The sequence below is a fragment of the Anas acuta genome, chromosome 3 (assembly GCF_963932015.1).
Source record: "Anas acuta chromosome 3, bAnaAcu1.1, whole genome shotgun sequence".
NCBI classification, from domain to species: Eukaryota; Metazoa; Chordata; class Aves; order Anseriformes; family Anatidae; genus Anas; species Anas acuta.
In genome coordinates, this window is record NC_088981.1 from 41901647 (window position 1) to 41925481 (window position 23835).

The following is a 23835-nucleotide window of genomic DNA, read 5'->3' on the forward strand; positions in this document are numbered from 1 at the left end:
AGAGACCTCAAGATCATCGAGTCCAACCTCTGACCTAACACTAACAGTCCCCACTAAACCATATCCCTATTACATAAATACCTTCCTTTTAACACAATGGCAGCGACACTGAAGTCAAAATCAGTGTACCGTCTATTATGTATTTCACAGTGATACAAAAGTAGGTACTGAAGTAGGTGCTGAAGGATCAGAATCTAAACTAAAATCTAAAAATAATCTGCTAATAATCATGACCTCTTTCCCTTGTCCACAGAAGAAAAAAAATGATATAAGGTGTTAAATCTGTCCGATGCTAATATTTTATGTGAAATATGTATGTTTTATGACTGCTCTTCCTTTCCTGAAAGGACTGTTCAAAATAAGGAGGAAGAACCATTTTTCTAGTGCTTAAAACCAATAATGGAAACTTGATTAGGGTTATTAAAAAACAAGACACCATACAATGCTGAACAACATTTTTGTTGTTTTCTCTTCAATCCTCCAGCCATTTATTTTACCCAGCACAAAACTTTAATCACGGCCTGTCATTTTTCTATCAATATTCAATGTCACTGTGTTATACTTAAATTATCTCCACTGGAAACACAAAATGATAGACTGCTGCAGCTGATGCTTTTCACTTTGGTTCTTAATGCAAGGTGGATACTGGAATGGAAACTGACATGTCAAACGCAGGAAATCAACTAATTTACAAGGGAAGGAGGAAGGCACCTTGTAGGAAGAATTTACTACTCAATTTAGTCCCTACATTTACTGTACAGTTTATTTTTACTATATTACCTAATCCATAATGTAAAAATTTACTGCATGCTTTTAGGACTATTTATTTCTCTTAAAAAAAAAAAAAAAAGGTATAGAGTAATGGACCTCTATCCCCACCTCCACTGAAGCATCAATTATAAATAGTCTATTCTAACAGTGAAAAACTTAACTTTGATAGATGAGGAGAAAACGATCAGGGGATTCTTCTTATTAAGCAGGCCATAAAGCCATCTTCTCAACCATAGTTTATCATTCACCTCATTCATAATCTGATAAAGCACCTTCAAGTTTGGTACTAACACTGATAACTCAGTCTGCATCCTGCTTGCCTTTGGCCTCTGCAATAACAGCAAAGCCCCACAATGTCATTAAACAGTTGGATTTTTTTTTTTTTTTGACTGGATGGGAATTGCTGGAATGAGATTTTTTTTCTGCTCCATTTAGTATCTGATCTCAAATGAGAATCCAAGGAGGTGCGTGAATTAGCCCCAGTTTTGAAATGCTTGCATCTCAGGATCCATGCATTCATCTAAGGTCTGTTCAAACCACTGAGCTGCTGCACAAGCCTAAATACTATCATGAGTTTGAACCTCACAATATTCAAATTCTAAGTGACTTCCACTGAAATTCAGTGGCTTTCAAAGCCACAACCGGTTCTAATTCAAGAAAATACATTTGTTTCCAAAGGCATACAATGGGAAGAAAGCACAACATTTGAATTGAGGCCACATTCTCAGCTGTCATAAATCCATGCTGTTGCAATAGCAGCGATGTCTATTTATACCCCCAGAAGAATGCATCCTTATCGCAAACCAATTAGAAGAATGAGCCTGATCTCTTCTTGTTTGTTACAGCTTCTGACCACAAGTGGTAGGAAGCATATAAAATGAATTTACAATTCCCCTATGTTTATTTTTTATTCACCTCTGTTCTCGAATATAAAAAGCCACAGTTTATGATATATTCCCTCTCTGAAAGGGCAACAGATTTAGAATTTCAGTGTCAAGTGAATTTGGGAACATGAATCATCTTGTGTACTGCTGACTGAGCAGGAATTAGGCATGTGTGATGATAAAAAAAATAAATTAAAAAAAATAAAAAAGAGGGCAAAGAAATGCCCTTTTAGAAGGGATACAATCAGGAGAGATAACATTCTCACCATGTAGGAATGTACCTTGAAATTCAAACTTTGTAACCAGGAAGACACACCTGGAAAAATGAGAGTTGGCCAAATACTGATGCCAAGAGTTGTGTGCTTCCGGAGCTCCCCTGGAAGGTCTGAGGGCACGGTACAAGCTGCTGTAGCTGCAGGGTTGAGTAAGGTCAAAGAGTCAAATCCTGTTCTGGCTCAAAAAGAGCAAGGCAGAAAGAGCAGGCCCTGCAGACCCTCCCTGGCTGGACCCTGTGAGCTACGAGGCACCCTGGGTGCTGTGTGGTGCTGCTGGCTGCGGCCTGCACCTCCTCCCAGACTGTGTGCTCACTCCCAGTATTAAGCAATTGAAGGAATGAATGCTCCCAAATGCTAGTGGGAAAGGCTGTTAGAGCTGCATGCAAGACAGAGCTACACTACATCTTCACACTCAGGTTATGCAGGTGGTGATACTTGTTTTCTACTGGTTTAATTACCATGACACTTGTATCTAAAGGGCCAGTCAGGACTTTGTGCTAAGTCTTGTCCAAACATGGGATAGGATCATTTGGCTGTATCCCTGGACAGCAGGCAGACGATATCAGATGTCCATCCTCATCTTCCTTGGGCTCTCTACACTCATTACTACTGTTGATGGCAACCCTGCTTGAGAGATGACAAAGCTTTTGAGAAATGCACAAACTGGTTTTGAGTCTTGCCTGCAGGGATGCACTCAAATCCAGTAGCAGTAGGAAAATACACATCCACCTCTGAACAATTTTCTCACCAAGTTAGAAGGGATCAGGTCTTTCTCACCATGTATATTCACCTATATGCGACCACCAGGGGACTTGGTAAGAGAGCACAAGCTGAATGTCACAGACACAGAGGCGACAAACAGCTTTGCACATCCCTCCCTCCTTCACCACATGTATCCGCAGCTGAGAAAGGTTTGCATGAAAAGAGCTCAAAGAGAAGGTAACATCTGGGTGGGCAGAGTTGGGCAAGGGACAGGTGATGGTGGTGGGCACTTTGAAGATGGGTACTTTGAAGAGTTTGAGGCCATGATACACTCACCTTTATCTCAGTAAAAATTGACAGACTGAGAAAAAGTCTCACAAGACTACTGAAAACAGTATCCTACTTAACTGGATGTTTTCCATTGATTTATCAAACTTAATCCCTAGTTTGTGGAGTGCCTCTCAACTGACATGCTCTTGCTAAACATCTGCAGATAAAGCTAGCATTTCCTGTTATACACTTTCTCCATTAACTGGATGGGAAAATGAAACCTCTGTCCTTTAGCTTGGCAGAGCTTCCAAAGGTAACTAACTCCTCAGCAGCTACAGCACACAGCAAATATGCCCTAATCTTCCCAGAGAACACAGAGTCAAGCTCATGGTCTTGGACCTTATCTTCAAACATCCTCCCTAAATCGGAGGATGAGATCAGTCGTTGAACATATTCTCTTTTTGAAGCAGGTGGAGCTTTCTGTCTCATAGCCAAAGCCTCTTTGCGAAGGAAATGGTAAACTATTAAAAGCAAATCAACAAAGCTCATTGCTTCAACCTTCCTTTCATTGATGCAAATATACGTTAGCACAGACATCTACAAGGAAAACTACAGGCTTCCAGGTCAAAATGCCAACACAACCTACTCTTAGGGGTGAGGAAGCCAGTGTGGCTGATGTTAGGCATGTAAGACATTCAGCATTCACAGAACAGGATCCTCCCACATTCATTAGAATCGCTGATTATCAAACAAATAAAAAAGGAAAACATTACTTCTGCTCCAAAACGAGTAAGTCTTAGCACACCAAAGCAGCAAAGTGGTGCAGAATTCCTTATTCTTGATGATGCACGAGTTTTCAGCCCAGAGGACTGTCATAATATTAATGAGTTTCAGCAGATTGTTGAACCGTGGCTTTGTAGACATGACTGACCAGCACCAGAACAATACAGCACAGGAAAAAGGCATACTGAGGAATACAAGATCCTAATAAAATACACAATTACTAACCATCTAGAGAGGCTGCGAACTTTCAGCACATTTTCTTTTTAAGCAAGAGCAATACTTCATGTTTTTCTAAGGGGAGACCCAGCCTTGCCCTCTGATGATTTCTGCTATGCTAAGGATAAAATGAATGGAAGACAAAGAGCCTGGAGGGAAGGAGCGGGGTGGGGGTGGGAGCTGAGGGAAGCTTTCTCATGAATAGGCTGCAAAATCCTCTGTCACCTTGTCTTTGCCAATGCTGCACACTAACTACGGAAGTTAATTCAGTTACTTAAACAAAACAAAACAAAAACCTAGCCTGGATAAAATCTGAATTAATACGGACAGCGAGTTACTAAAGGCTATGTGACTGTGTGCTCTTTGTGCTTTTTTTTCCTAAAGCTTTAAGAGATGTTAGAAACTGGCCCCAAATCTGAGCTCCTTTTTTCCCCAAAAAAGATCTATTTTCAATGCTGAGATTAAATTAAAAGCAACAGAGCTCTCCCCTACTTATCATAAACCGGTACCATCATGTACCAGTTTCCCCATCTCCCAATTAAGAAGATAAAAAGAAATTAATATTTGTAACCCAGAATTCCTGAATTAGGAAAATAAAACTAAACTAAACTAAATAAATAAAAGGAAAGAAGAAAAGGCAACAAAAATTGGAAAGTCAGCCATTCTTCTGTTGTTCTTCCATTTATGGTTTTATATAGAAGCCAAACATTACTTTAAAAATGTTCTGGGCACAATGTATACCAAATAAACATTGGTGCGATATTAATTCCCCACTAGGACTTAAAGTGGAAAAATAAAATTTGTGTACGTCCTTTTTCCCCCTGACAAATGCTGGACCTGGGCCTTCTCATCGCACCCCTCCTCTTCTGCAAAGAGCTCTTTCCACACATCAGCCAGCATATGCTTTTTTGGGAATCGAAACAAAGTCCTTCTCCACTAGCAGCCCTCTCTTTACCTCTGCAGGGCCAGAAGATGATCCTTGCTGCCACAAAAAACATAGTGGGCTCCACGAGTGCAATTATCTCCTATCTTGTGAAGGCTGCAGACAGGAGCAATGGTCTTCTGCCAGCAAGTGAGAAGATAAAGAAGTAGATTACATCCTTTGCCCTCCCTCATTTTTACTGCCCAGGCAACTTGTATTCATCTACAGATGGGTGCAAATATTGGTTCTGCTGCTGCTGAAAGACACAACTGAGAGGTTGGGGACCAAGAGCTGCATCCTGGCAGAAGACATGAGTTTATCTACCAAGGATCTCCACCATGGGACCAGATCACCATGACGATGAAGAGAACATTATGCCAGAGAGACATGATTACAAGTTCTAATCTGCTGCACTTTCAGAAAGATCATTTCAGTTTCCACCCTCTGTGGGTTTTAGCTATGGTTTCCACACCCAGAAACAAAAAGAACAGCAAAGAGTCTTGACTTTCCTCCATCCCCAGTTAATCTAGGCTAATCCATTTCCATGAAGCAATGCCATCAAATTTCTCACGAGGTTATTTAAATTCAAATTTACTTAGCATTTCCAAGATACTACATGCTGGGAGGACATTGCAGACATTTTCAAATATATTGCAAATGATTGTGAAGACACATAGAACATTTAATGAGAATCTGTGCTGTGGTCATGCAGTCTAAGATATCCTGAAAAATAATCTGCTCTGTTTTAAGGGTGAGAATGGATTTTCCGTGATTTAAGTGAATTTTTATATTTCTACTTTCTGATACTTTTTTGCCCTCAGTGACATACAGAGAGGAGATACACAACAACAATAGTTCTAAGGAATGAAATTGGAAACAAAATAAAGAAGGTAAGAATAAATTTTTAGAAGCGGAAATGAGACAAGTAGAAGGAAAGGGGAGAGAAAAATATAAATAGAGACCAGGGAAAGAATTGGAAAGCCCTCTCTCCAAGAATACTAACTTCAAGAACAGCAAACAAAAGAGCCCACAAATGCTTAAAGTAGAGGAGGGAATAAAAATGAGTTAGAAAGGATATATAAGTTTTTATTTTTTGTTAATTGGATTCACCATTGTGTAAACTAAATTTTCACAGCTACCCCCAAAAAAAGGACGTATCTCCTAAATAAGGCTGGGCTAGTACAGCAAGCAAAAATTACCTGCCATTTATTAGCTAACACACTTAGCTGTTTGCTTTTCAATATTCACAGCTCATTTTATTCATGAATATTTTGGGTGAGCAAACTTCCCCTCACCAGAATACTTCCAATGCAAAAGATCAGTGGGGTAATAAAGCAGCTTGAATATTGTTTCCGAATACTGAGTGGGAGCAACTCCGCATATGTACACTATCTTCGCTAATTTCTTCCTCCCCTACAGAAATCTATTCAAAATGCTATTTTTGTTCATGAGTTCCTAAGTTCTTGTTACCAGTTACACAGCTGAAGTGATAATCCTGCAATTCATGATATTATGACCTTTCCACAGCAAGTAAGCACAATGACATAAGTTGCTGTTTTCAGGCTGGAAAAGAATATCAGGAAAACATAAGCCTTTAAGAAACAATAACCCTGTTTTCATGACAGCATCTCTCACGTAAACTAAAAAATAAGGTGACTGAAACAAAGAGTATCGTATTGTTCAGAACAAGGAGAATTGATTCTCCAAAGAGAAGTGTTCGATTGTCCCTACGTGTGTTTGGTGACACTGCAGTGTTCTTTAAATGTTTCTGAACCCAGACAAGTGTTTTGCTGCTGGTGGTGGCTGAGAGTTTTTTGTGAACCTATCAGTATGACAAAACACCACAATATGTTAAAACAAGATGGTTTTACTTTAAAGAACAGCAAAACAGATTTGAGGCAGAATCCCTTCAGATGTCACAGAAGTGTGTAATTTCCTTCCAGTTTTGCAAATCTGATAATGTATGTACTATGTTCGCTTCCAGTGGCACCAACATCTAACCACGTTCCCAATTTTCGACACTTAAGATAGCCACACAGGGCCTAGTCCTACAGTCCTTTGTTACAAAGGGAGGCAACACAAGTGATTGCACTGACATGCACAAGCACTTTGTCAGGTAGATAAGAATAAGCAACACCTTAAAGGCATTGGCAAACAACATTTTGGGAAACTAACCTCATATATTAAATGTTATATAAATATATATACATATTATAAATACAATATAAATATATAAATATATTACATATATGTATTATATTACATATTTATATCCCATACGGACATGACCAATAGAGAAATTTAACCAGATGACAGAGAACCACCCATCCACAAGGACATTTGGCCCTTTTCATGTTCTCTGAGCTCTCAGACCATGAGCCTGTCCCCTCAGTGTGCTATTGAGAGTATTCATACCCAGCTCTGCTTCCAAAATCATTTTGGAGACTTAGCGTGTTATAAAGGAGACCCAAGACACATGGTATCTAAACTAATGAGATGAATAACAGGCGACAAAAATGACTGTTGTAAGATCATTCATTTTCAAGTAAACTGGAATGTGATGTGTTAGCAATTACTGCTGAGTTGCTCTGTTATGGCTTGGGACCCTCAGGACATTGGAGGTCTTGTCTGAAAGATGCAGCTCAATGTAGTTGACATTCAAACGCATTAAAAATATTGCCTGCATGAGAAAACCACAAATTTCCTTTACAGGAATGCAAGTCTTGCTAAATACACACAATCCCCTTCACATTTCGGTGAACAGGGAGCTGCAAGGTGTGCAAATGAGCACACCTTACAGCAGGGTACGACTCTGCTACACCGCATGTCCTGAGCACCCAGGAGTTGAAAAAAGCCATTAAAATGAAAACAAACACTGCTGATTAGAAAACAAACCAGGACAAATAGCAAAAGACAATCAATTGAAGAAAAAAGGTTTTACATACATTGACAAAGTTACAAGGTGCTGTATCATTTAAAAATCAATAATGGCAAAGCACCATCACTGCAATATTACATCTTACTAGCAGGCATTTCCTACTAGCTTCATTTCCACATTCTTGCAGATTAACACAGAAAATAGCTCAATAAAACACCTTTGTGTAATTGTCACCAGTTATTCCTGAAAAATATTATTCCCCCAAAATAATTTCATGATTCCTATCTGGGAATTAGAAACAGCAACTAAAAAGCCACGGTTTTGTGATGAATGGAAGCCACAGGATAATCTTTGAGGCCTGCGGAAGAGTACAATCACATTAAATTCCCTCAGCTCAAGAAATGTCATCTTTACATCGGCTGGTACAAAAAATTGTTTCCAGCCTGAGGCAGTTATGATAAGGGATTTAGAAGCCATCACCATGTGGGCCATGAGATACAAAGGAATGCATCACTGCATATAAAGCGTCTCTTGCTCCCAATTTCGGAGCTAATGTTCTCACAGCTGTGTATGACTTAGACCAGCTGGGAAGAAGAAAGGGACTAAATGAGTCACTGGAAGTATCCAGCATTTTGTCTAACCTGTGTTTAACACTACTGCAGCAGAACTGTTGGTAAGCAAAATAAGATCAGACGATGATACTGCACGGGCTGGGGCTGTGTCCTCTTGGAAGCAACATACAAAACGCCTGATCTTTAGGGGGAGGTAGGCAAAGATGGAATTTCAGTCATATCCATGCACTGCTACAATGCTACTGCCAGCTGAAACAGCCCTCAGTGCAACTGAGGTGGGTCACGGGTTACACAAAATTACCGCAGGCCATCTGGCACTCCCCAACACGCTCGTGCCGCTGTGTATACGAGGGGGGGAAGCTTTTGGAAAGCCTTACTAGCAGCCTTTGCACAGCAACTCTGCTCTAGCAGCTGCCAGACTTTGTGCACAATGACATGCAGGACACTAACAGCCCAAGATGAAATCTCACCCCTGCAGAAGATAAGAGGCTGCAGACCGCCGTAGAGGGGTTTTGTCACCAAAATGCTCAATATTTGCGAGCTTGTGCTTGTAGGCTTGGATACACAGCCTGCTCTTCAAAAGCACGGTGCCAAACTTCAGACAGGGCTCTGAGTGTGTGCACTTGGACATGAGGACCTCACCTGACTGCAGAAAATCATGACTGTCTTGAGAAATCCTTAAAAGCCTAATTATTTAATTAGTGATGAAACCAGCACCTCCTGGGGTTTCTGCTGCCTCAGGGTTCAATTTTCCATGGCAGGTCTGGCTCTTGGATTTTGAGTGTCAGCAAAGGGATAAACGATAGTCTCAAGCTCTTTCGTTTCTCCTGATGTTTCATTTTCTCTCTGCCTCCTTCCCCCACAAAATGCATTTTTCACTTGTTAGATGTCCCTTCATCACGTAGCGTATCTATCATTAATTGTTCAGGCTATGGTTCAGGCATAAATCGTATATTAACATGCAATGCCACCCAGGAAATATTTGGTATGTTAAAAGAAGTTCTTAAAGCAAATGTCAAATGATCCACAGCATATAAAAAAGAAATATTCAGCTGCCACTCTCTTGCAACAATTCTGCCACATTTATTCCATCTGCTCCAGAGAGCAAATTTCACAGATTATCAGTTTCTAATGAATTTCACAAGGGCAATGTATTCCAAATATGTTTCTACAAATATCTAGCAGATGGACACATGAAAAATAAAGCATTGTTATCTCATCCTATATCTCATGAAGCTGATTTGCAATACTAATGATACTTAGTTTTCTTTGGTATAAAAGCCTCATAAATATATATATATATATATATATATAAATAAAACAGGTATTTTCCTCTACTACCGCTAGAACATCAGCAGTGTCTCCAAAGGTAAGAAAGAAAGAAATCCATTTGCTGCCTATTTTGTCGATATAACCGAATTCCTGGTTTTTACACAGCACTTTGTAAGATAACCGTATTTGCCATGGAACATTTACTAGCTTCTGCAAGGGCAATGGTCTGAAAGATATATATATTTTTTAATTCTACATTCTTCCACACATTTTGGGGGGTTTCTCCAGCTATCAAATACAGATCACACAGAGATTGATCTTGATATGCACATGCATTCACACAGCCCCCTCTGTGATAGAAGTAAAATAGACTGAAGCTAGGACAGAGATTTAATGAGACATAGGGCACATGTAAAATGTGACAGACGTACAACTGGTCACATAGCATGGCTTTCATTGTGATATGTAAGCTATCAGATAACTCAGATGATGACTTTTCAGACAGAAATACAGATCAGAGGTTTCTTACCAATTTAAAAGGCAGGTGATTTTATGGATAACTTCAAAACCAGGTGAGTAACTGCAAACGCCAAATCGAGACTTAGATTCCAACATCTAAGCACCTAAACAAATGTGAGTAGGTACTTACTCTCGGTTTCCACTGGTCTCAGAGGTGTTTATTAGTACCCCACACATTTTGCAAATTGTGGCCACTTTCATTAAGTGCTTAAGTGTTGATCAAGGAGAGCATTCAGCACTAGTGGTGGGCAGAAGTTGTCCACGTAGGACTTCTTACATGTGATATACCCATAGAAATGTCTTCACTGAGCACAGTCTCATTGTCTTGACTCTGACTACTTCTGTACTTATCTTGTTTAACAGCAAAAAAGTAAAGCAATTTGCAGTGACATTGGTACATGGAAGCAATGGCAATGGTATTTGATTAATACCATTATTTTAAAGAAGAGCTAGTGACTATAAAAAATAACAATGAGAGGTTTGAAGTATATTGGTGATTGGAAAAGAGACAGCCTGAAGGATTATTAAACCTGCTACTTATTTATTTTTTCTTGAAGGATACTGTTCTAAGCAATCGTCAGTCCATTGTTCAGAATGCAAGCCGTATTTTAAATGGAAAAACAATATTAAAAAATCAGTGTAGCTAATTGGCAGTTAGCTTCTTTTACATGAAATTATTAGATACTGAATATATTTGCTTTTTTGTCAATTCATTGACAAAAAGTTCTTCCTTCTGTAAATGCAAGACTATTAAGGAGTACTGTTCTTAATCAATCATTAACGCTGTATTAAACTATCTGAGAACAAACCCATTTTTGGACTGCAGTCAAAAGTGCTATACTTCTTCCTTGTTTGTTTGTTTGTTTTTCAGAGAGAAAGAGAGAGAGAGAGAGAGAAACACATTAAAAAACACATTACTAAGAGCTCTACCTTGTTTTGAAGCTATATACCTTAATTTGAATCTAGGTTGCTTCGATGTGAAGTGATGTTTCATCTGCAGAAAAACTTAAAAAGTTTATTTGAATTCTTGTTGCACATGCTTTATCCTCTACTGGTCTCAAAGGCACCAAAAAAGTGCATCCATAAGCCAGATGTAAATTTCATCTCTGAAGACGAAGTAAAATGCAATCTTAAGAATGCAATCTTAAACCATATTCTTTAAACTTTCCTTAGAGAATAGGTCTTTAGCTTATGATTTTTAAGGAGTAATATGAGCACCTACATAAAGACCTAAAAAGAGAAACAGTCTCTCAAGTAACTTTGCTAAGTAGGGGGAAAAAAGCCTCTTGGGCTTATGTTTACTTCTTTTGCTTACTCACGCTATACAGCAGGTGGAATTAATTATTTAGAGACCGAATAACCTTTAAAAAAAGTAACTATAACCACTTAATTTGCATAAATATAAAACTATTTTAAAGATGTAGTATCCTGCTTTCTGGTAAAAACGGCATACATTTTCTCTTCCCACCAATACATAAAGAAATTCTTAGCCCTTAATTACATAAGATTAACTATTTTTAGAATAGCACCATTTTTACATACTGAAAAACTGTGACTGGTTCAGGACTGAATCTTCCCTGTCTGGGGGCTTGGCCAACACTGTTGGATTATTATTATTATCATTATTAGGAAGGGAAATTTCAGAAGTTTGGCTCTACCACAACAGTCTGGAGGGTTGGAGCATCCAGGTGGCCAGTTAGGACAGAGAAGCTGATGGCAAGCTCTGAAGTGAATATTAAAACTGCATTTACAGCTGCACTGACACACACACAGCACTTGGACTTCACATATTTGTGTCCCCAGCAAAGGCTGGGGAGGACACTCATCTCTCAACAGCACAACTTTGAAGCCTGCAGCCTTGTAATAGAAAACCTAAACTGAAACAGGCTAAGGCTTGTATGGTGCTAAGGAAGGCAATCCTTGTATTAAATAATTAAATAAATAAATAAATTTACAACACTTGAAAACTCTTAGATCTGCAAAGTAAGGTTTGAAATGGTCAACTACTGTCCATAATGAAATGTACTAGCTTCCAAAATGCAAAGCAGTGTGTCAAGAAAGGGTTTTAGCTTTTAATCCTTGCCCTGAAATAATACTCCTCACAGAGGCAAGATGAATACCAACAGTTCAGTATCAGATTTTCATCCACAAATGCTAGGAATAGGGGAAAAAGCACGCTGAAAGCTCATAAACACTTATCAAGACACCTAAAATTGTATTACAAGTTAAAGTATGGATGCTGTAAAGAAAATTCCAGTTTCCAGACAACCCAAATGTTATATAAACAGATGTTAACAACTAAAAACAAACCACTACTGCAAAGCTATCTGATGAATTCTCTGAAAGCAGAAAAAAAAGAAGTCTGCACAGCTTCTCCAAGTATTTAATATTAAAGAGAGATTTATGTCATTCTAGGAGCCTGATATATCATTTGAGTTCTCACAGGCTAGAAGCATCAATATATGTTGCTATACTTTGGTTTATTTTTTAATAAAGACTAGGGTGTTGTTTTTTTTTTTGCCCTCCCCCCTTCCCCCCCCCTTTTTTTTTAAAAAAAAAAAAAACAACCCACAGGAGGCTCTTAAGACTTGTGTTAAACTTAAGTATTTGAGACTTCTCTAGCTAAGTTGAAATCAGAGTTCTGAAATCAGTTATGAAGTATCAAAGTTATGGGGGGTAGGCAAGACAGACACAGCTTGATCTTTGAAGTCCACTTCCATCATTTTTCACTCAGCTCAGACTTAGTTTAAAGTATGAAAGTTATGCAAAATAAGTACCTCTATATTCAACAATGTGAGTGAGCAACTTTTAAAATCTGGAAACATTTCTACCAATGCAACAACAAAATGAAGGCAAACAGATTATTAATTATACCTGCTCAAAGACAGAAATAGGAGTGGCATTAATTTGGGGGGGGGGGGGGGAGGTTGCATTTTTATTAAGGCATATGCATTTTTATTAAGACATAAACTCCAAATACAGCCTATGAAAGCTTTTTCTAGTATAAATACTTGTGGGAGACAAAGTCCATTTTTTCTATCACAGCAGTGGTGCAACATTTACTAACAATCCCTCAAGGAGCAGCCTAAACCTTGCGGACTAGTCTAGAGCCCCCTTCACACAGCAAGAGGAAGAAATATAAATGCTAGCATTCCTTTAAAAAAACAACACAACCATAAATATAAGTGTATTCTGCATTAGGATTCAGTTCCCAAAATATCTCCATTGTTGTCTTGGTTTCCATTTGCTTTCTAATTCCCCAAAATAGCATTCTTTCAAAACTGTTATATAAAGGGTCATTACTTGTTAAGGACGCCCAGAATTACAGCAAGGGACTCTGGCTCTGCTCAGAGCTCAATTCTGCATAGGAACAGAGGAGTGCCTTTTCAATCAGCTGCAGCATCCCCAGTACTCCACAACTTCGGGATGTTCAGTGGTTCACACCACAGATCACAGCACCTGCAGGCAGAGTTGGAGGGATGTGCATCAACTGTATGCACGCTCCCTTGTCTCTGGCTGTACCAGCTCTGCTCAAGAGCAGTCTTGTGTACTGGAGAATCCCCCACACACTACTTATTTCTTTTACCTGCATCCATTGGCAGGCTGCTGGCAAAGCTCCTGAACGTGGTGAGGAACAGAGGTCATAACAAGAACATTTTGGGGATTTCCAACCTTGAACAATTCTGGTATTACTCTAACACAAGTTCAAAAACATTCCCTAACACTTTTATGTATGTCAATGATGCATTAAGAAATATTTTTAATATTTCAGAGGTTTCCATGATACTGTTCTTACCTATGTAGTTTATCTTCCAGCATCTCCATATACTTTTCAGCATTTTCTTTTACACTGGTCACTGCAAGACAAAATTCTACAATTAGGTAATGGTATAACTGAATAGTTTTTATTGTTTAAACCAACTCATCTCTTACCCACATATTTTTATACACATCAGTTGAAAATGAGAATTCCAATAATCTTTCCACAATTAAATTACAGTATGTCTTCCCCCTTTTTTCTTGAAAGTCTATTGTATTGTATGTGTACCAAATTAATATATCTGCTGATCAAAGCATCACTAAATTAACCACTCAGTTGCACCAGAAAAATGGTGAGACTGATGAATGCACGTATCATAGAATGTATCTTGTCAAAACAAACCAAAAACCCCACACAACACAGCTAGATCTTCATCTTTACCTTCAGGAGAAGTAGGCAAGCCTAATTCATCAATCCCTGAGCAAGAGTCCTTTAAAATCCTATGAAACCTTTATCAAATTGATTCCATCAGAACTGAAAATGTGGTATGCAAAGCTTTTTATTGACCACACAAGCTTTTTATAACGTAAAAAACAACCAAACAAACAACTTAGGACCTAGGTATCATCTCCACACACGAGTCCCTACAACTTCTTCACTGAGAACGAGCTCCAATGAATTACTTACTCAATGTAACACAAAATAACAAGGCTATGTAGGTCCTTGGTACTCCACCCTGGGTATGAATGGGGGAAAAGGCAAATCCCCTCTAGGAAAATGGAGGCTCTTCGTGGATCATCACATTATTATTATCATCATCTTTACCTGGCAGCTGCTCCAAGTCTAGTAGGACTGTTAATCGGTTAGTCATTTTGAAACCCTTAACTCGCTGCACATCAATTCTATGTTCGGTTTACGTGAAGACACATTCTACAGAGTATGGCTGTTTCTACAGGCAAAGCTTGCTGCGTGGATCATCTACCCTCTGAATTTACCCATCCATCTCCTCCTCCCATCTCCCCTACAATACAATGCTTCCAGGTTGAGCTAACACAAATCAAGTGCTGCATGTATTTATCACTTTCCCTCTCTCTCTTTTTTTTTTTTTTTTTCATTTTTTCCCCCCATAACATAGAATTTCACACACTAATGTCTAGTTTGAACACTTGGTGTTAAACAGGTCGGTTGTTCTAAAGTTGCAAAAACCTGCTCAGGCAATACCATTTGCAGCAAACATCAGGGTCAATGTGACACTGACTATCTGCAGAAGGTGTTCACCTGGTCAGACAGAAGTCACACATAGCTGAAGCAGTCTCCACCTCAATAGCAAACATGGGACATATTTCATGAAGCTGATTCATGTTTTTTTGTTTGTTTGCTTGCTTGTTTAAAGCGAGAGGTTATCAGAATATATATATATATATATATATACATATATATATATATATATACACACACACACACACACCCTAATTCTCTATTAAAGCATCACAGTGTCATCCATGGTATCATTAATCCAGAATCACTGTCAGAACATGTTTTGCAACACAACACCTTGAGCCAGCAGGATTATGGAAGATTATACTGTATATAGACAACTGCATTCGTTTCTACATTCACAGATCTATCTCAACATTAGAGGAGTGCTGGCAAACGTTAAGCAAAAGGTTATATGAGGATTTTTGCAATGGCACTGGAAACTAAACAAGTTCCCTTATCTTGTAGCAGAGTTTTCTAACAAGTACAGGGCTCAGTAAAAGTTCTTGCTTTCATTACCATCCTTTTATTCCCGTGTTTCCTGTGGAAGTGCAGAGAGCCTGCAAGTCTTCTTTTAATGACACGCTACAGTTTTATATAAACTACAACCAGCTTTTCAAAACTCCCTATCTGTCAATTTGCAATGTGTTGACCTGAGGTTCAGCACACACTTTGATAACAGATAGCTTCAAGGTATGTGGCTGCTGTACTTCCCATTCTCTTGCCATTGTCGTAATATCCTTGAACATGAGCTGTTACAATTCAGGGGCTTATTCGTTCCAATAATAAAGTCAGCAGATATTAATAATTTTTGGAGAGGGATGAGAAGAGGTGGAGAATCTGTTTCACACTCACTTTGTTTCTAACCGATATAGTGACTTCTTATGTTACATGAAAGATAAACCTTGCTTTCAATTTCTCCTGCTGTGCATGTCACTTTTTAATTGGGTATGATCTGATAGAGTAATTCGCACTTTCACAGTTCAGTCCTGCCCCTACATGCAATTTTACAATGCCCTTGAAGCACGCAGCTTAATATATCAGCATTATTCAATGACAAAAAGTAATGGACAAGAATACACCGCCAGTCGAAAGTAGGTCAGTAAAAAGCTAACACTCATTTGGAAATCACCTCACATCACTAAACCACACTCCCTCCCGTCAAATGTTTTAACTACATTAAAAGAAATGCAAACTTTGCTGCTAAAAGAGAAAGCTATCCAGACTAGCTTTGTCTCCTTGCCTTCTTGTGCATGTAATTGAAAGAGCTGTGACCTGGAGATTTTGCTTGAAGGAAAATACTGCTTAAAAATTCGGTGGGGGTTGCTTCCATCGTAACAAATTGCAAGCAGCACCGCAACAAATACACAAATACTTTCAGCCTTTTAGATCATCCATTTGAAATAGAAGACAAGCAACAAATTAGCAGGTTTTTTGTTCTAGCTTAATGAATCTGTTCACCATCACTTCAAAGCACACAAAGTGCAAACTGGAAGCCATGCATGCCTTAAATCTAGCTAGGAAAGTACTAGATGACAGACCAAAAAAAAAAGTAGTAATAATTTATGAGATTCTTTTCTATATAAACATGCCAAATGGTTTATTTTTATATTTAAGTGAATGAGATTGCTTTTTTTTCATCAGTTCTCCAGGGATTTACATGCTTAGCTCATATTGGCCTTAAGGGGAGTTATTAGAATAAAAACATATAAATACCCATGGAAGATCAGGCACCAGGGTATTTACTAAGGTTAAAAATATACTTTTCTTGTGAAGCCTTAATTGAAGAAAAGTGATTCAGCATTTCTCTCTCGTGTTACATCCTTCCCGCCTACAGCAGCAAAGCCCAGTCTTAATATCAGTCCTGGTGCGATGGGGCTGAGGGGCAGCAGTGAGCTCCTGTGGTAGCCTTTTAGTTGTCACAGAGTGCAAATCTACCATTTTTAAAGCTGCATAAACATCTTACAATAATAAACTTACATAGTCTTTCAAAATATCATGTGTGTTTCTCATCTGAAAACAGCACCCCAGGGGTAACGTTACTTCTCTTAATTATCAGTATTATTTGAGCCTACATGTGAAACTATATAATTATTTTTATCCCCAATCTTGGCTCTCACTAAGTGACCTTTCAAAGACCATTACATCTGCTTTTGATTCCATCATCAATATTTTCCACAATTTTCAAAAAATGAGTATCTGACTTGATACACCTTGAACCCAGTGGAAATTCCAGATGTGGCTGCTTGGCACCGCAGAAGAGAAGGTTCTTAAAACCGAAGTAAGTGCCTCAATACCATACTCAATATCATAGCCATTTTAAGTGCTACCCTACAGGTCTTTAATACTCCATCAGACTATTGGACTTTTTTTTTTCTTTTTTCCTTTTTTTTTTTTTGTTAGTGAATGGTGACACATTTTGACACATTAAAGGTTCGAAGAGCTGCAACAGCTGCCAGCAGACCTAGACCCAGCAGAAAAAGAACTGCCACACATTGCCTGCCTGCCTGCATGACAAGCCCGAAGCCAATTCAATTAGCCTCTCCTTTCCCCAAGCATTACTTTCCTTCTCAAGTACTTCATTAGTCAGGCAAAGTGAAACTCCCACTGACTTCAATGTGATTTTTGCCCGACTTAAGGAAGCGGGATGAGATTTGGCTCTTTAGAATGATATAAAAAATAAAATTAACTGCAAGGACATGCAGTGATCCAGCTGCAGTAAATACTGAGGGCAGAATTAGTTGCAAACAAGGTTGACAGATGTCCTGTCATTATTCTATCTTTGAAGTGTATAAATGATTACTAATGCTAAGAGGAATGCAAAAGCAGAACATGATCAGTTGAAACCATCTGATCTTTTCTGTAGTGGAATATGTGCCGTATTAATGTGTGAAGTTTTGGTCTGAAAAACTGTGGAAAAGCTTCAATATATTTAAAGGTTAACTTGAAAAGCCAGTCAAACTTCAGAGAAGACATGTCAGCTGCTCAACTGCATGTCAAGATGATTTATCAAGCCACAGTAACAAGATTTTGGATTACAGAATAGTAAGGAATTTTGCAACTTGCAGACAGACATGGGAAAAACCCAAAGAACAAGCTTTGAATAAAGAACAACTGCCTCTCTCCAGTGCGTTATTCCCAGGGAACTCAAAAAGAACAAAAAAGGCCAGAATTAAAGAGAGGAAAATAGGTGGTTCAATAAAGACGTGAAAATACTCCAAAAGAGCTGTTATTCTGGGTCAACTCAATAAACCAAATTCTATTCTGGTTCACTGATCATTTTTCAGTAACAAAATAAATATTGAGATATGTAGTTACTACCTGTCTCTTCAAGTGACTGTGTTTTGTTTTAAGGAATCTGCTAATCCTTTAAATATCATTATAGAACAGCACAAAATTAGCCTAGGGAAATTACTGCCACTGGAGACGAGGTGGTCAAAATTTTGGAGTAGTCTAAATGGTTTGGCTGTTCCACAAATAAGAAGGTGAGTTGTGAAGACAAAAAAAGGGGCTCAGCACCTATGATGTTAAAGCCCCACAAGTAAAGACATAACCTGGTATTGATGGAGTTGAAGGTAACATTGATTTATCATAATCCCATCCCACAAGAGGACAGAGGGCTTTTAGCAACCTATTCTCAAATGCCACTACACTGCCTTCACAACAATGATGGATGCAGTATGTTGCATCTTGCCCATATGAAAATTTCCAGCATCATCTTCAGGTGCCTTTCCAGCACCAGACAGTCAACTCCTCTGATACAGTAGGGCAACTCTTCCAATATATAGGAATAACCTATTAGAGGATCCAGCTTGAGTATCACTTTTTTACAATACTTTGATCGCTGATCTTAAAAACCCTACAGTATACTGCCAGCTTCCATTTCATACCCTCATATTTTTACAAAGATTGAGAAGCAATAAAAATATATGAAAAGTAATAATGAAATGCAAAACTGGCAGAGCACAGGACAGCACAGCTTTTTCCCACTTGTGCTGCACTGAAATAGGAAAAGAAGAAAAGAACAAAGTGAATCCCTTTTCCTTAGGATGTTTCTCGTGGGGTTGATGATACAGTAGGTCTGCTGTTAATGTTCTCTAAAACACGTAGGTACATCCTGAACAGCACAGTCTTACCTCCAGACATGTCTGGAGTGGGTGGACACTGCAGTACCCAACACAACCCAGCCTTCTCTCTTTGGGAGACCCAAGTACCAGCTCATTTGGAGAGATGGCAGTGTTTCATTCACATGTAGCAGAAACAGGCAACGAACACGCTCTTTGGTTTTTCAGAGAAGGATCTCCATCTGCTTGTCTCTCTGCATACAAGGCTCTCATATTATTTATAGCTAGCTTAATTTGTAGCCTTGATGCAACTTAATGAATCTGAGCCTGCAATGAGTTAAGTTGATACCTTGACTTTGATGTGAAAAATTGCAGCTAAACATATACAGTAAGTAGAAATTACTGACTTGAGCAGGGAGGCCACATCCTGCCCTCAGGCTGTATGTCAGGTCAGATGTAAGGCACAGAAAAACTCAGCATGAACTGAAGTTTGACAAAGAAATAAATAAAGTTAAAAAAAAAACACACACTAGATCTTATAAAGAGAAATGACAGGAGATGATAGCAACTCTGCCTGTAACAACTTGTATTTCTATCTTTCTGGGTGAGGCATCAAAGGTTTGCAGAGCTGAAAAGAGGAGGGGGGAAGCTGTGCCTCATAAAAAGGCACATTTGAAAACCAGACATTCCTAGAATTTACCTCCTAAACCTTCTGCCTTGTATGTGGCACTTTTCATCCAAAGAGACAGGTGACCCTTCCAGTTCTGTGATGATTAAATTGCCTAAATTGAAGGGAATTACCATAGCTTCATATGGATGCTAAGCTTCTTTCAGATTTCTGTAAAATCTAGTGAGCCAGACACAGAGGTTCCTCCTGTGCTACATGTGGGAGAGAGCAGCAGGGGAAAGGCAAATTACCTTCTAAATACTTTCAGTAAATACTCTAAATGCTCTACTGTCAAAAAAAAAAAAAAAAAAATTAAAGAATTGTTTTATTATTCAATCTCAAAGCAAGCAAAGCCTTCAAATTAAAGGGACTGTAGGTGAAATACTGAATCGGCAGTGACCAGAGCACTGAAGTTACATGACAATTACCTTGATACTTTAAGAGGCTATAAAAAGTGCAGGGAAGGAGATTAAGGCCCAGGGTCACACAGCGATAATGCAAGACCACCCACCCGTCCAGCCTCCAGGCCTCCCAACTTAGTCCCCTCCTGCACGTACCACCTCTCGGTAATCACAGGCCGGGAACAGAGCCCCTAACCACAGGTGTGGACACTTTTCCACACACAACTTAAAAGCTATGAACGTTGCATTTGGTGTGCACTGAAGGGAGCATTAAACTGGCTGCAAACTTGGAGAAAAATGCTCCTGCCTTTCCATGCACGTGGCACTGGATGGCAACGTCCTCGCTTCTGGGAAGCCCGAACTGAGCCCTGCGTCCAGGCATCTCTCTGCTTTGAGTTTCTGACATAAGCCAACATTTCCTAGAAAGGCCTTCTTCATTATGGATAGGTTTTACATTACTTGAAATTAGTTGAGAAGTGGAACCACGTGCATTTTTCAGCTACAGCATGACTGCAGGGCACCACTTTGGGAAGCTGGAGATCCCCGCTGCAAACGTGCTCAGGCGACTGAGGCTCTTCACTTCTCCTACAGAAGAGGCAAGGTTTGAGTTTTACTCTTCCAACTCATCACACCGATAGGACCATTATACAATCATTTATCAACATCCCTTAGCATAGGAAGTATCTTTCCAAAAGCCATAAGGAAAATTTCCCTTCACTTTCCATTCCTATTTCCCTTCTGTTCTTCACTAAGCACTGGGGGAGAAATGAAGCAGAGGGCAGGGGGAGGGAGAGCAATCTGCCTATATTTTCTTTGTATTTTCCCTCACCCGTTTTCATTCCTCTGTTGACCATCTGTTCAGATTCCCCCCCACTCAAAAAAAAAAAAAACTCTCTTTTTTCTCATTTCTCCTCACAAAGCAGAGCCTGAGCATCAAGGAGAGCCATGTGTCCAGTTTGCTCTCTGTGGATTGTCAGCAGTCACAAGAGATCATCTGGAAACCATTACACAAGCTAACAAGACAGCCAGACTCGACATGTATGAAGGCACTAAAAGAGTTCAAACTTGTTACTTGAATTACCACAAGTTTTTTCCTGAAAGTAAGATTTATTTTAACACAGTTATATAAAACAAAAAGACCCAGAATGAGCCATTTATATAGCTATCCAAGACAAACAACAGAGAACATAAGCTATATTCAGAGGCTAAGCTCCCTGCCAATAACTGAGAACACCTAATACCTATATCATGAAAAGAAGGAACAATTTAAACTTTTTTTTTTTTTTTTTTTTTTTGGCTGAGGAGACAAACTATAAGACAAGTGAAATCTCAATTCAATTACTGGCCCATTATTATCTCATTGCTACTAGGGATGATCGAGTAGACCGTCAGAGGTATGTCACAGCAGTTCAGTAATGTCAAGACTTCTAAAACATACAGTAGCTGTTTTAAGTTCTTCTCACAGTGGTTGTTTTGCTGAACTTTCACATATTCAGTCCTACACCTAATATTTTAGTCCCTGAATTACAACCAAAAATTATATTAAATGAGTAACCCACTTCGCCTTTTAATTTAAGGTCACAAAGGAAACACAGTCCAAGATTTCTTTCAACCATTCTAACCCCTCCAGAAACTCTTCCAAAATAAAAGGGCTCTGCAAAATCTCCTGCTAGTCTTAATGTTACTGATTAGCTTTTCACCAGCTCAACAAGTATAGCTAGTCAGGCTATACAATCCACTAAGAATCCAGGCACCCACACAGAGACAGCCTTCAGCCAGAAGATAAAACGTATTTTATACGGCAACAAATATAATTATTTAATGCAGAAGTTGTCTAAAACTTCTTTATGGAGTAAACCCACAACAAAATGGCACAGGCCCAAAAGAAAAAAGAAGAAAAACAAACCCACACCAAACCCACATTTGACTCCAAATGCTGCCGTAGAATTTGGCTACTAAAAGAGATGAAAGGGAGAGATGAGTACAGACATAAGTGCTTTGAAAAGCACGAGAAAAAAGTGTGTTAAAAAAGGCCAATGTTACCACTGAGAATGGAAAATGACACTTATCTTCACTTCAGTAGAACAAATGGCTGCTAAGACATCAGTCCTTCAGATGATTTGAAAGAAAGGAAAGTAGAGCTCAAAGGTATATACTGAAGGTTAGAAGTAATACATATTGCAGTAGCTATGAGAAAAAGGAATATTCAGCATCGCAAGCTATTTTTAACAACCTTGAAATGACATCAAATAAAGCAGAGACTTCCTGTACCAACACTTCCAAATGATAACTGCAAATAGCACTAACTTGCATTTTTGCACTGCTGTTTTCTCCAAGGAGCTAGAACAGGTCTTCAAACCGCAGAACACCTGTGGAAAAGCATCAATTTCTTTTTTTGAAAAATAGCTGACAATGAATAGCAGTGTAGAAAATGAAAGTGTCCCACATAGTCTGATACAATGCGGTTTTCAGAAACCCTCTGTAAACCACTTGGCCACCGTTGGCTGTAACAGGCATGTTTGCTGCATTGCGACTGCAGGGCTTCCAAAGAAGAAAAAATTGTGGAGCTGCTCAGCAGAGCCTGTTCTGCACTCATTCCAGGCAGGAGGACTAAAGCTGATGAACTTAATACACTGTCTTTCTTAATCCCTAATAATCTTTGTCTTGACCTCCTCCTCCTCGCACGACGCAACCTGCTCACAGGCTTCATGAAGCTCATCAGTAATATTTAGATTCACTTGACATACCAAGTAAACACGATGCTTTTGACCACAGACATGCAGTCTCCACTTAAAAGCTTCTCACCTACTAACCTTTAAAGCTGGACCAGAGATTTACAGAGATTTGGGAAAATTCCAGCAGTTGAGCAAAACAGATGTAGCTACAAGAATAGATGTGCACTAAGTGCCCATGCTAACCCTAAGCACCACAAAGGGCACTCACAGATACAAGTGCACGCTGAACTGCGTTCAAGACAGGATTATTAATTTAATTAGCTGGCTTAAAAACAATGCTTAGCGTACAAAATCATTATTTACTTTCTTATTTTCTAGCACAAAACTCTAATACACACTAGTGCTATTGAAAAAGAACACTTTAATGTCTCTAAAGTGAAGACATTTCCTAAAAGATGATAAAGTACATTTCACAAATGGGTTACACATACCCCTTTCAAATGCACTGTAACAAAAGATTCCAACGAAAAAAAAAGAAAAAAAAACTATCTCATTGCACATTACCACATATTTTCCACCTATGCTACTGTGTATTTTAAATCTTTTTTCCTTGATGCCCTCTTCTGTCACAAGAGCAACAGATACATTTGCATCTTCCCCTTAACCAGACAAACTATAAAATATTAGGGTTTCCTGATAACCTTTTGGGCAAAAAAAGGGACATAATTCATACTTTGCTTAGAGAGATTATGAAAAAAGCAGCCCTATTACAAGTTGAGAATGTATTTCTCAATAGAAGTGAACAGTTTCAGCATTGATAGAAAGTCTTCTACTTGAATTAAACTGTAAGACCTGAGTAATGGCCATAAAGGAAGGGAATTAAAGACCTTGCCCTTCACATGGAGTCTCAACATTGCTACGTTATAAGTAGGATGAGTGGATTCATT

The 23835-nt window shown here is 38.9% G+C and overlaps 1 protein-coding gene across 1 annotated transcript in view; it reads right to left on the reverse strand.

Annotated features, from left to right (window-relative positions):
• The window catches only part of DISC1 (DISC1 scaffold protein), a 196889-nt gene that overhangs the window by 31732 nt on the left and 141322 nt on the right, over positions 1–23835 (reverse strand). The window contains 1 exon segment of the mRNA XM_068676788.1: positions 13861–13921. Coding sequence (XP_068532889.1) covers positions 13861–13921 — 61 coding nt within the window.